At 41.0% G+C, this 11,698-nt stretch overlaps 1 protein-coding gene across 39 annotated transcripts in view; it reads right to left on the bottom strand.

Moving 5' to 3' along the window:
• Nucleotides 1–763: 763 nt before the first annotated feature.
• The window catches only part of PTPN20 (protein tyrosine phosphatase non-receptor type 20), a 113,158-nt gene continuing 102,223 nt past the window's right edge, over nucleotides 764–11,698 (bottom strand). For 24 of the 39 annotated variants that reach the window (XM_070615900.1, XM_070616008.1, XM_070615888.1 and 21 more), the window contains 3 exons: nucleotides 9,814–10,029; nucleotides 2,595–2,657; nucleotides 764–1,734 (listed from right to left, as the gene is read on the bottom strand). In XM_070615900.1, the coding sequence (XP_070472001.1) occupies nucleotides 1,669–1,734; nucleotides 2,595–2,657; nucleotides 9,814–10,029 (345 nt within the window). In that variant the 3' untranslated portion in view covers nucleotides 764–1,668. The remainder of the gene's footprint in view (nucleotides 1,735–2,594; nucleotides 2,658–9,813; nucleotides 10,030–11,698) is intronic. The other 15 variants (XM_070615940.1, XM_070616036.1, XM_070615915.1 and 12 more) reach the window with 1 other exon arrangement.

Raw genomic sequence — 11,698 nt, 5'->3', positions numbered from 1 at the left:
GTCGCGCGGCCCCTCCCCCGCTCCTTCCTGGGCGATCCCGGTTTCTAGGGGATGGAGCGATGTTCCCTCTTACCCCGTTCCAGCTCCTCCGAGGCGGGCAGTAGGGGCTCCGTCTTCTGTCTTTTGATACTGTAGGTCTCTGAGTCCTGGCATTAGGTTCATTAGCTGAAATTCAGGGCTTTTTTTTTTTTTCAGTCCCTTGTTGTACTTTGGAGGGGAGAGAGTCCCGGGTCAGCTCACCCCACCATTTTGCTCCGCATCCTTCTGAGAATTGTCAATTTTAATTCAAGCAATGCAAGTATTTATTCAGTCAAAGGAACAAAATAAGCCTCTTAAAAACTCAAGATTTATGGATTAATATTAGAAATTATCTCAATATAATACATAGAATATTCTGATTGCCACTGAATTACACTGCACAAAGACATGTATCAATTGCTTTATGGGTTATAATCAAGTATAACAGGTCACTAAACCTTCCTGACCAAAATGCCACTGTAATTTTACAGGCAAAGTCCTATAAGGTGAATGTAATAATAGCCACATCTTTTCAAAAACAGAACACGGAGGTTTTCGTTTTGACAACTACGTATTTAGTTTTCCAAAATCTGGTTCCCAAGGCCAAGTTCTAAATGTTCCAGCAGAGGTGGGGCAGGAGTGGAAAGAAATGACTTCATGGAACTCCGAAGAAAAAAAATAACTATCGTAGACCTTAGTTTGAAAAATATATCTGGCATAAGAGATACTCAAAATTACATAATAATGCTTGTATCAAAGTTTATTCGTTAGCCAAAGGGCAAAGACTAAGAGGCAAGTAAAATGTCATATTTGCTTTTAACAAAGCAGACTGAATAGCATGTTAAGTGTTAGGGTGGAATAGGAAAGAACTCAAGCTGGGCAAAAACTTCTTCTTGGACTTTCTATATAAACATCTATTTTAGTGTTGAATTGTTCCCCAGTGTGCTCATGTGATGGAGAGGAGGCACTCTGCCCACCCACGAAACGCTTCCCAGACCAACAGGTCCCTGTCCAGCTGCTCTAGAAAGGCAGCTCATCCTCTGAGGTCCTCGGGGCCCCACAGAAGCATGGAAGTAAAGGAGGATGGAATCCAATTTGCATAGAAAGTTAACCCATCCTAATTGGACTCTGAAGTGAACTGAGTTATTTAAATACCAGCTAAAGTACAGACTCCGGCTAAAAACCATGGGTAAGTACCTGTCTTGAAAATGCCTCTAAGAGGTCATGCTGTGATCTTGAAGTTTACTGGCCCTTTGTTCTCCCAGAATAAGAGCTTTATAAGGTCCTGGAAATGCTCAGCGCCCTTCAGCTGGCTTTCCAAATAAAATCTTAGTGACTATAATTTAAGTCCTTTTTTGGGCTTTGTAATCCTTCAACCAAAAAGGCTGCAGTTGTTTTATGTAATGTTTGTTTCATTGGAAAATGTAGGGGCATTTTGATATTACCCAAGTAAGATCAACAGGTAAGCACTGTCCATCCCAAACCAAACGATGCTGCCTTCAGGGAGTTGTTGGAAAGCAGATCAAATGATCCACGAAGAAAGCACATTCTACCCACAAGCAAAGCCCTTCAGCACAGCCCCAACGTGCTCTTTACCAGGAGGCTCCAGGCCACTCGGCAATTTCAAGTGTGAGGCAACAGAAGTCTTTCTTACTTGAAAGTCATAAGCTTCTGAAGAACTTCAAGCACAATTTTATAACAAAAGTAATACTGCTCCTATATACACATAAATGAAAAACAACAGAACGTTAAGTAATTGAATACCGATGTCTACTTTCAGAGAACACATTTGTAATTTTTAACCACTAAGGACAGCTCCTAAAAAGAGCAAATATTTAACCAAAACCTTCTTTATGTAAATACATATTTTAAAATATCATGAAGATAAGTGATCATAATCTAGTTCTTGGTCTGGAACCAGCTCATGAAGGCTTACATGAACAGAGGGGAAACTGACTGTCACTTGCCATCTCCCTACATCTTCCCTGCATAAATCAACTTAAATTTTTTTTTTAGGCGCAGCCTCAGGTCTCTCAGATAACCCTGGTTCAAATAAAATGCTTCATATTATTCAACGTTGGCCTAAAAGTAGGTCACCCTGAAGATTAGGGACCTGTTTGTCTTCATTATCCATATTCTCTCGACCCCCTCCGCCATGATTTATAACTAGTCTGTGCCATAAATGATATCTTTTAATGACATGCCAATGACTTTCATATTTTAGTGGCAAGTAAATATCCCAAAATTGCTATCCATAAATTTATGAAAAATGACTTTGGATATGTTACTTAAACAACATGGCGCTGTGGACAAGGCAGGAGCTGGGGACCAGGAGCCTGCAGTCTCAGTCCTGGCTCCTCCACTTGCCATCGGAATGACCTTAAGGGACGGACTTCACTGCTCTGAACCTGAAGTACATCATCAATAACATGAGAACAAAATTAATATCCACCTCAAACAGTGAGAATTCAATGAAATCGTATAGGTAAAAGAGCTTTATAAATTGTAAAGTGCTGTACGATATTAATCTTTATATTCATTCTTCTTCCTATTAGATTTATGTGGTGGGAGCTTACCTTTGTTTGAATCATGCCACAACGTTGTTGTCTCATTTGAGCCACTATATCGCTGATGTTGAACTGTAAGGGGATGACAGTAATTTTGTATTATCCACACAAGGGGAAAACACAAACCCACAGATTGCCAAATAAGTACTCCATACTTCTTTCCAGTAAAAGAGATGTCAAGATTTAACCAGAAAGTTCTCGTTTTCAGTCATAAGAAAATGTACTATTTTTAACCTAGCCTAATGGATAAGGAAGACTTGTTTAAATGGGTTTCCAGGAAAAAGCAGGAAGCAATCATTTATAACAAGAAATGCTCTCCAAAAGAACTAACAACAAATTTGCCCCTGTGTATCCTTTTCTGTTCTCCAAAGGGAGAACCTAAAGCAGCATTTTAATTCTGGAAAAGTCTGAAGCATAGAAGACTTTTCTGGCCACGATAGTCACACAGCTGTTTCTCATATAAAGAACCCTCTCAACTCAAATGGAGACCCTGAGCAATAGTTGGCCCGACACCAGATTCTGCACCTGTGCACGGAGACCAACACTACCCAGCGCGGTCACTGAGCTGAGGCAGGCCTGCAAAGGTCTGCTTCTAGCCCACAATGAGTCCAGAAACTGGCAGGAAGTGTTTAGAAATTCTTCTGGCAATCTGATAGCGGCACAGCACCGAGGAACATCACCAGTTCAATAGCATATAGACCAGCTCGGGTGTTGCTGAACTCGCCTGCAGAGTCACATGTGGTGCAAGCTGAAGACCAGTCATGTGCATCAAGACCATGTGGACACATGAAATTTTAAGGTTTGTCCACTACAACCCCAAAGTATATAAAAATCAGAGAAAATGTAAGCATTCCTTTATTTTTATAACTTGTCACTTTTATAATAATTATTTAAGCTTTTAAAAGTTTTTATATTGAAATAATTATAGATACACAGTAATCTGCACACAAAAATGTACAGAGAGATCCTGTGTATCGTTCATCCAGTTTCCCCCAATTACACCATCCTATGTAACTATAGTATAATATCAAAACCAGGAAATTGACATTGGTACTATCCAGAGAGCTTATTCAGAGGTTGCCAGGTTTATACGCAATCGTTTGTGACTGTGAGTGTGTGTGAGAGTATGTAGTTCTATGCAATGTTATCACGTGAAGATTCATGTAACCACAACCACAATCACGATACATAACTGCTCCACCACAAGACTTCCTCATGCAGCTGTTAGAACTACCCAGCCACTGCAATTCCAAACCCTGGGCAACCAGCAGTGTGTTCTCCATCTCCACAGTTTTGTTATTTCAAGAGGATTATATGAATGGAATCATTGACATCTAACCTTTTGAGATGGACTTTTTTTTCATTCAGCATAATTGCCCTAAGATCCATCTAACTGTGTGCATCGAGAGTTCATTACCTTTTATTGCTAAATAGTATCCCATGGTGTGGACATGGACCAGTTTGTTTAACCATCAACTTATTGAAGAGCATCTAGGTTGTTTCCAGTTTGGGGATATTAGGTATAGATCTGCTAGGAACATTTACGTACACGTTTTTGTGTGAATATAAGTTTTCATTTCTCCAGGATAAATACCCAAGAGTGCTATTGCTGGGGTTATATGGTAAGTTTAGTTTAGTTTCTGGTTTTTTTCTTTTAAAGAAATTGTAAAACTATTTTCTGGAACAGGTATACCATTTTACTCTCCTACAAGCAATATATGATTAATTCAGTTTCTTCAGATCTTCACCAGCATTTGGTGTTGTCACTATTTTTTATCTTAGCCTTTCTGACAGATGTCTAGTGATATTTCATCATTGTTTTCCTTTCATTCCCTAAAGGCTAATGAAGCAGAGCATCTTTTCGTGTGCTTCTTTATCACCTACATATCCTCTTTGGTGAAATGTCTGTTCATGTCTTATACCCATTTTCTAACTGGATTGCTTTTTTGTTTTTTGGTGTTTTTACTATTGAGTTTTGACGATTCTTTATATATTCTAGATGTAAGAACTTTGTTGGATAATATGGTTTGCAAACAGTTTCTCCAAATCTGTAGCTTGGCTTTTCATCCTCTTCAAAGAACAAATGATTTTAATTTGCTTTCTGCCTAATATCAGTGATGGCAAGAACCTGTGCTCCCACCATCTGTATTCCACACAGCACTTGAAGTTCTAGGCAGCACAAGAAGGCCAGAGGGAAATAAGAAGCTATAGATTAGAAAGGAAAAGATAAATCTGTCCCTATTTGCAGACGGAATGACTGTGTTTGTACAAATCCCAAGGAATCTAAAAACCAAACAAAACAGAACAAAGAAAGTCTTAGAACTAACAAGTGAGTTCAATAAGATCACAGGACACAGGATCAACATGCAAAAATCAAGAGCATTTCCACACAGTAACAATGAACATGTGGAACTGACAGTAAAAACACAATACCACCATTAATCACTTTAAAGAAAATGAAATAGGATGAATCTAACAAAACACATACAGGATCTGTGTGCTGAAAATGACAAAACGCTAATAAAAGAAGTCAAAGAAGACCTAAACAAATGGAGAGACATGTCGTGTTCACGGATTGGAAGATTCGACATAGTAAAAATGTCAATTCTCTTGGGGCTGGCCCCGTGGCCGAGTGGTTAAGTTCACGTGCTCCGCTGCAGGCGGCCCAGTGTTTCGTTAGTTCGAATCCTGGGCGCAGACATGGCACTGCTCATCAGACCACGCTGAGGCAGCGTCCCACATGCCACAACTAGAAGAACCCACAACGAAGAATACACAACTATGTACCGGGGGGCTTTGGGAAGAAAAAGGAAAAAATAAAATCTTAAAAAAAAAAAAAAATGTCAATTCTCCCAAAATTGATCTATAGATTTAAAGCAATTCCTGTAAAAATTCCTGCAAACGTTTTCGTAGACATAGACAAGCTAATTCTAAAATTTATATGAGAAATCACAGACCCTAAAACAGTTAAACAATTTTGAAAAAGAAGAATCGAGTGGGAGAAATCACTCTACCTGACGTTAAGACTTACTATATAGTGACAGGAATCCAAAGTGTGATACTGGCAAAAGTATAGACACACAGATCCCGGAACAGAATACACAACCAGAAACAGGCCTATACAACTACGCCCAGTGATTTCCGACAAAGGTACGAAAGCAATTCAGTGGAGCAAGAATAGCTTTTCCAACAAATGGCGCTGGAACAATTGGACATCTGTAGGCAAGAAAAGAAAAAAAAGAGAAACTTGACCTAAACTTCACACCTTATACAAATATTAACCCCAAATTTATGACTTTGACTTAATTATGGACTATGGACTTGAAGGTAAAACATAAAACTACAGAACTTTCAGAAAACAACATAGGAAAGATTCTTGGAGACCAGGCGAGGCGCTGAGCTCTCAGCATGCTCCATACAAGGAACATTGATAAAACGAACCCTCAACGAATTTCAAAACCATTGCTTCTCTGAAAGCCTGTTTTTTAATTTATAATTTAGGATTAGGAAATTATGGAAATAAATTTGTATTATTCATTTTTAACCTTAGTTTACTGATAGCAAAACAAACTTCACTGGATTGTCTTGTCAAGAGAGGACACGGCTTCCTGAAGGCAGCTGTAGTGGTTAACCCCGTGATGATGGTGGAAGGACTGCAGAGAAATGAAGACCGACACAGCGCACGTTAACTTTGCCTGGAACGAGGGCTCCTCACATGGTGAGTCTTGTAGCCATTCTCGATTGTGGATTGCTAAAACCACACTTGTGTTAATTACAAAGATGTACTGGCTAACAAAGCAAAGGACCCATTAAAATTTACTTGTCATTTACATAAAAAATGAAGTAAGTTCAAAGACAAAAGAATTATTTTAAAGAATATTAAATTTAAAAGGCAACAAAAGGTGATGTTCAATATTTTACATGATGCTTGGCAGGCTTACAAATAGCACTTTGGATTGCTAAGACTAAAAACCCATATATGATTGCCAGGACAATGGTGAAAGACTGCACTAAGGATGTTTTCTTGGAAACTTTGGGAAAATATGTGGCAAAAAAGATAGTTAAAGTATCATTTTCTGATGCCACGGTTTGACAAATTCAGGGACTGGCTAATGAAATGGAGTGGTACCAACTCTGGAAACAAACGCAAGTAAGAAAGTATTTACTACTGCAATTTAATGACTGCATAGACATTGCTAACACAGAGATTCTTTCAGTGTGTGTGTGAGTTGAACACGAGGTGATAGGAAGGAAGAATTCTTCCTTTATTCAGTCTGATTACTGACAAATACCACTAGATCTAAACTGTATAAAAATGCAGAGTACTACACTGTCAACAAATGTGATGTGGAGCTGAAGCTGTGTGGAGGATCACGTTCTGGAGGCAGAGCTTCTAGCCCAGAACACAGCCTGAGGCAGTTACACAGATTAAGGAATTTAAGCCAGAAGATAAATCAACACATTGCTTCATCAAGAAAGTCTTGCTGCGAGAAAACCTGCAAGATGAACTCAACAGTGTACTTAGTGGTGCAGTAAGAATTTTTAATATGTAAAGCCTAATGTGCTAAATTTTAGATTCTTCACTTCATTATGTGTAAATATGGAAACTGTTAATTAACGGCTGCTATCGCATGCATGCTGAAGATGGCTAGAGGGGAAGTTCTATGGAGAGTGTTTGAGCTACAGAACACTCTGAATGTTTCTGCAAGATAAGAGCCAGTTTGTTCCCAAGGCTTTAAAGAAATGACAAAATCCGGCCATTTGTGACAACATGGATGGACCTTGAGGGTATTATGCTGAGTGAAATAAGTCAGAGGGAGAAAGTCAAATACCATATGATCTCACTCATAAGTAGAAGATAAAAACGACAAAAAAAAAAAAGCCACATAGCATTGGAGATTGGACTGGTGGTTACCATCGGGGAAGGGGGGAGGGGGGAGGGCAAAAGGGGTGATTAGGGTCACATGTGAGGGGATGCACTGTAATTAGTGTTCGGGTGGTGAACATGATGTAATGTATACAGAATTCGAAATACGATGTACATCCGAAAAAAATAAAAATTAAAAAAAAGATTTTTGAGCAGGCTTGATTAAAAATGAAAAGGGCTATAAAAATAAAAATTAATAAAAAGAAATAAATGGTTACATATTCCCAGGTTTTCACATTCTTTAGCGTTGTAATGGATAAACTAATCTTAAAATGTCACAGGTCACAACTTGTCCAGTTGCACATGGCTGGTATGCAGCTTGCAGCATTAAGACTCTCATGTGAGTTCCACAGCACACAAACTGGTCTACACCCTGTTCAACAAGACCAACCCACTGTCACGCTTTTGGATGGCACAGCAATATGCAAACTGCTTGGAAAGTTTCAATGCTTACTCTCAATTTCTATAAACTTATCTTGCTGCAGATAACAAACACCCACAGATGGGTGCTGGTCCAAGACCATTTCTGAGTAGCTCTGCTGGACAAAAGTTTTGAAGAGAGTAGAGAGGGGCATCGGCAAGAACATTTGACAGTTCAAGTCTCTACGGAAAGCCAAGAAGGAAACAACAAATGTATTTCCTATTTTTGAACCCCTGGATTTCATTAACTCTAACCATCCTTAATTATAAAATGCATCATTTCATATACCACTAAGAAAAAACTGTCAATTAAACTGAGAGATAACTTACCATAAAACACATTTTGAGTTTAAAGAAGGTATAATGGGGAAAAAACAGTGCTCCTTGGAATCATGAAATATAATATTTACAGTTTTTGCAAGAGATATAAAATAAGGACAAATATAAACAAATTAAGAAATTCTGATGGAGAATATATACAAGAAAAATTATGCTAATGCATTTTCTGCTAAAAGAATAAAACATTAGTTATGGAAATGAGTAACATCAGACTCATACTACTTACATCTTCAGCATTTTTGAGGACATTTGTCTTTTGTTTTTGGCCACCCAAAAAAAGTTTAGATTCATTCTTTGTAACAAAACCCTGAGTTTGTTCTGGAGAACCGTTCCTCTCTCATTCTCAGCCTTACGGCCTGGGGGAGTCCTGATGGGCCTAAATGGACAGCATCTCCCACGGTGGTGAGTTCAGGGAAGGGCTGTAGCCCAGTGGGAAACAGTGAGATGCCAGGTGAACTGGATCATGCTTCTGAGAAAAAGAAACTCCCTCTGTCCTCCAGGGAGCTACTGCAAGAGGAGATGCTGTTTTCCTGCCGTGCCACATAATGCGGCGTGAGGATGGTGGGCTCCGGGACCCATGCAGCCGTTTTGCAGGCCCAGTGGAGAGCCTGGCACCGTTGTAGCCCAACTACGTAAAGCCCAAAGCCCGAGAGAGCAGATTTGACCACTGTCCTGACAAGGGAACTCTGCAGCATCTGCCCACAGGGCAGACACCCCGCGGCTCCTGCTTTCTTCTGGCTGAGGTGTGGAGTTTCCTACTCCTTGTGGTCGTGGTAAGAGCCACTCTGCCCCTAGTACCTGCTAGGTAAACAGATGTCCCCCCTCCTCACTTCTGCAGCACAGCAAAGCAGCTCAGTGAGTCAGCCTTTTTGGTCACAGATCTAAAGCCACATTCCCTAATCAGTTTAATCCACAATAGAGGTAACAGTACATTCACCATGTGTCTAATAACTAATTACTGATATTCTTAGTCGGCTCCAAATTTAGGAGGAAAGTAAGGAGTTGTTACTGATTGACTCAAACCCAACAATATTATTACGCCTATTTTACATATGAGAAAAGTGGGTTTCAGAGAGGATGAGTCATTTGCACAGTCACTGAACTCTAAAGCATGTGGCAAAGCTGGCAGTCAAACCCAGGGACCTCTCATTAACTCTGGAGTCTACGTTTCTTCCCGTGTGCTCACAAGCGTGTGCTTCTGTTCATTAAGAACAGGCGCACTTCACTGACATCTCTAACAAGAGTCTACAAACTGCCTGTATGGGGGAGGGAAGGAAAAGGAAAATGAACTCCCATTACTGTGTGCGTCCTAGGCTGCAGACACTGTCCTAAGCCACTCCTTTGTGTAATGTACTTTAATCCTCACAGCCACCTCCAGGAACCTGCAGCAGTTAAGTGAGAAGCAGGTACCCCAAACTTATGTGCTTTCTATTTACTAAGTTGCTCTTGAAAGCCAAATACTCGCCTTCAGATATTAGAAGGCTGTTGAAAGTAGAGTGTTTACTAACAGCATTGGTTTATCTGCTTCATTCACACACTTACTGAAAAGTTCTTTTCAATGGCACAGAACACAACATCCACACATATGAACACCCCGGTCCGGCCCACGCCAGCACTGCAGTGAACAACCAGGGGTCCTGTGAGGTGGCTCTTTCTCACATAGCGCACATACTTTATAAAACCATCTACCGAGGCAGGAGTGCCATGGTCTGGCCAGTTGGTGAACTGCAAGTGCTTTATAGCATGCCGAGCTCCTGTCTGTTGAGAGAAAGAGAAAGGGAGAGAGGAGAGAGGGAGGGAGAGAAAAAGGCAGAGGGAGGGGGAGGGACGGGGAGAGAGAGGACAGAGAAAGAGGGAGAGGGAGGGGGAGGGAGGAGGGAGGGAGAAAGGGAGAGAAGAAGAAAGAGAGGGAGGGAGAGAGAGAGGCAAGAGAGAGGAGAGAGAGAAGAGAAATTTATCAATTTCTTATATTAGAGATCTCATTTCAATTTCTAATACACCAATAATAATAATAATAATAATAATAATAATGGCTATATGGTAATACAATAAGAAAAATAAGAAAACTGACAGGTAACATGAACTGTGCCAGCTACTGTGCTAAGGACTTCACAAGCATTATCTCCTATGGTCCTCACATTGACCCTGGGAGGCAGGCGCTATTTCATCCTCAATTTATAGATTAGAAGGTAAGGATTAGGGTGACTGACAGGTGTACACTCGGTCAGAAGGCCACATGTTTAGAGCTGGGACTGTAATGTAGGCCTGTAAAACCAAATCTATTATCTTTTTTCTGTACCACAAGGTTGCAGAAAATCCAAGAATCCAAAAAACAGAGTGAAAGGTGGGCTAACATATTAGGAATAAGATAGAAAAGCAATCTATCTTGACTTAAATACTATGACACTAAATTTTATTAAAACAGGTAGGTGCTTGCCCAGGGGCCACCAACCTCCTCTGGCAATGAGGACAGGGCGGTTGAGGACCATGCCAGTGGCCTGTGGCCCCCACTCTTGTGCTGAGCCTCCCGGAGGTGGAGTCACGGAACTCTCCTCAGGGTTGGCAGTTTACCAGTCATCCTTCCAAAGGGACCGCCCTTCCCATTTTAATTCACTGGAGACCCTCATGGGGAAACAAGACGGGTTTCTCACTCCTCCTATGCTTCTCCCTAAGGCACCTCTTGTTCCTAAGTTCCAGATAAAAATAAGTTTCCTAAGTTCCAAATAGAAAACTCAAGTTTGACCCATTGGTGCATAAAATTGAATGATACAAACAATACTTGAAAATCCTGTGAAGGTACCAAGTGGAGGATAGCTCTCACCCTGCCACAGAATTCAGGGCTTAAATCCCTCCTGCCCGTGTAGACCACTGAGAACCTGCCCAGAGGGGGCCCTCGCCACCTTCCTGACCCAGTGCCATGAAGACAAAGCCTGGTGCAGATTCTCCAAACACGAACCCCATGGTTCTGAGGCTTGTGGGCCTCAGCCCAAAGGCCACCACCCTAGACGCCTTGCCAAACCTGCACAGGTGGACTCCAGCATTTGAATCCTTGCAGACAGATCATTCTTCTGTGCCTCCCACCTGGCCTATACTCTCCAAGCATGCTGTCCTCCTCCCGCCACAGCACGTATCATACATCATTTGGAACTGATGTTTTTGGTGTCTCCCTTCTCCACTAGACTATAAGTACTCTAAGATTTGAGACTGTGTCTGCTTTCTAGCTCCAGCACCTGGCACAACACCTGGCTAACAGGAGGGGATCAATAAGCATTAGTGGGGTGAGGGATGAGGTGAATCCCCAGGCATACAGAGCAAGCACAGTGCTGAGCACACAGCCAGCAAGCTTTCCATCAATGGCAGCCATTATTATTATTCCTGGCCTCCCTGGTCAGCACTGTGCTCCAATCCTCTTCTACTCTTCAATTGC

Source organism: Equus przewalskii, chromosome 1, assembly GCF_037783145.1.
Source record: "Equus przewalskii isolate Varuska chromosome 1, EquPr2, whole genome shotgun sequence".
Classification (NCBI taxonomy): domain Eukaryota; kingdom Metazoa; phylum Chordata; class Mammalia; order Perissodactyla; family Equidae; genus Equus; species Equus przewalskii.
Note: the sequence above shows the minus strand (reverse complement) of the source record. Positions and strands in the feature narration are given on the sequence as shown.